The following is a 2116-nucleotide window of genomic DNA, read 5'->3' as shown; positions in this document are numbered from 1 at the left end:
TCAGTCCGTTTCTTTTATGGATATACATGGCATTTATGTGCTATGTGTACTCCTACAAACCTATAAAAACACATTTTACAGTATTTTGCTACTGGGAAAACAGAAAATGTCATGCTCTCAAATGCCCTTCTCCTAAAACCACCTGCCACTGACAGCAAGCAGGAAGTAGCAAATCATGGATCTTGCCACTGACATAAACTAAGGGCTATTGGATTTTATTTTTTTTAAGGACAAGCCATTTGTCCATCTCCAGCTTCCTGTTTCAATAAGGAATGTCAACACAGGTAAGAAAAGCATATAGTCAAGCCATGTTATGGGGTTTTTAAAGTCTTTAAGTGTAGATATGATTGCAATCACTAGATGTTCTCTCTAAATGTTAACTGTACACTGTAAAACAAATTCCCTAAAATTTATGGTAAAAAAAACGGCAGCTGTGGTTGCCGGAATTTTACCGTAAAATATACGGTAGCAATGTTTCAGGTTTTACGGTTTTAACTTAAATATACAGTTAAATACCATAATTTCATTAACTGATATAATGTTGAACTAAAGCCCATCACAAGCAGCTTTTAAATAATAACATATATAGAAGGTGCACAGTGTCCAAACACCAAACACATCACGGTGACACACATGAAACTGAAATAATGCAATAAACACTCATTTAACAACATTAGGTGTAACACACAACCCTAATATACAAAACTGATAAGAAAAAACTCAGAAGAAACAGTTATTTCAACAAAAAAACATCAAATCTGAAATGTAACGCAGGGAATTCTGGGAATGTCAATTTACGGTTATTCACTGTAAATTATACGGTATTTTTCACTTCCAAAAACGGTATACTACTGTAAAATTAATGTCGTTTTTCACCGTATATAGTAGGGGAATTTACCGTTAACCATTTAACAGGTTTTTACTGTAGCATTTTTACAGTCTTTTACCGTTAAATTCACGGTCATTTTTTACAGTGTATACCCTGGTTAAACGGAAAGGAACTAGCCAAATAAACAGTATTAGCTCCAGAGGATGTGAAGTACAACTACACTCTAAAAACGTTTATCCGCAAGATTGCTGCAAAACTTCACAACATGTGTGTGATCCCCAACAATGTGAAGCAGGGCCTGTCCATTCAAGCCCGAATATACTACACCTTTGAGTGGCTTGTGCCATTAACCTCAGACAGCAACAACGAGGTGAGTGCAGCGGTCCAGGCCTGAGGCAGTGACCATGATGTGACATGTTAGTGAAAGTGACGACCGACTGATACACAGGTGAGTGATTGCAGGTGGATCGTGGGAGTCAGCAGGTGCAGCTCTTTTCTCGCTCCGCCTCCTCCTCGGCGGGGTACAGAACTTTAGCGGTGAGGCCGCTCTTGACCCCGTCCCAGCCGTCGCGCGTGGCGATCTCGCCCATCTTCATCAGCTCATAGATGTCCCGTGTGAGCAGCTGGAAGGCACGCTCCACGTTGCTGTTGCACTTGGCCGAAGTCTCCACGTAGCGGATGCCGAGCTCGGCCGCCAGCTGCTCCGCCTCGTCCCGCGTCACCTTGCGGTCGCGGCTCAGGTCGCTCTTGTGGCCGATGAGGATGTAGACCATGTGATGAGGCAGGATGTGCTCGCTGACCTCTCGGTGCCATTCTCGCACGTGATCGAAGGTCTTCCTGTTCGTCAGGTCGAAGACTAAGAGGCCGCCCACAGAGTTGCGATAGTAGGAAGTGGTGATGGACCTGACGGGATGAAGAAGACCATATTTTCAAGACTCTTATAAATATATGCACCAAATCACGTCCAGAGATTCTGATTTTGAAATAATATTCCGGGTTCCATACAAGTTAAGCTCAATTGACAGCATTTGTGGAAGGTTTTGATAACAGCAGAAAATTATTTCAACTCATCCCTTGTTTTCTTAAAAAAAGAAGCAAGGTTGCAGTGAATAGAAGTCATAGAAGTAAATGGGACCAATCTTTGGTGGATTTGAAAGCAGAAATGTGCAACCCGATCTCAGGTTAATAATTTTAGGAGGTGGTGATTTTGTATGATTCGCACGTGAACATATGCTTTTTAGAAAAAAGTAGGCATGAGTCTCCACCTCAAATGTAATATATATATAT

At 41.6% G+C, this 2116-nt stretch overlaps 1 protein-coding gene across 1 annotated transcript in view; it reads right to left on the bottom strand.

Moving 5' to 3' along the window:
• Positions 1-949: 949 nt before the first annotated feature.
• The window catches only part of LOC107595911 (ras-related protein Rab-39A-like), a 2684-nt gene continuing 1517 nt past the window's right edge, over positions 950-2116 (bottom strand). The window contains exon 2 of the mRNA XM_016286500.1: positions 950-1732. Within this exon, the coding sequence (XP_016141986.1) occupies positions 1306-1732 (427 nt within the window). The 3' untranslated portion in view covers positions 950-1305. The remainder of the gene's footprint in view (positions 1733-2116) is intronic.

The sequence above is a fragment of the Sinocyclocheilus grahami genome, unplaced genomic scaffold (genome assembly GCF_001515645.1).
Source record: "Sinocyclocheilus grahami isolate Dianchi unplaced genomic scaffold, SAMN03320097.WGS_v1.1 scaffold210.1, whole genome shotgun sequence".
Lineage (NCBI taxonomy): Eukaryota > Metazoa > Chordata > Actinopteri > Cypriniformes > Cyprinidae > Sinocyclocheilus > Sinocyclocheilus grahami.
This window is presented reverse-complemented; position numbering and strand designations above follow the sequence as displayed.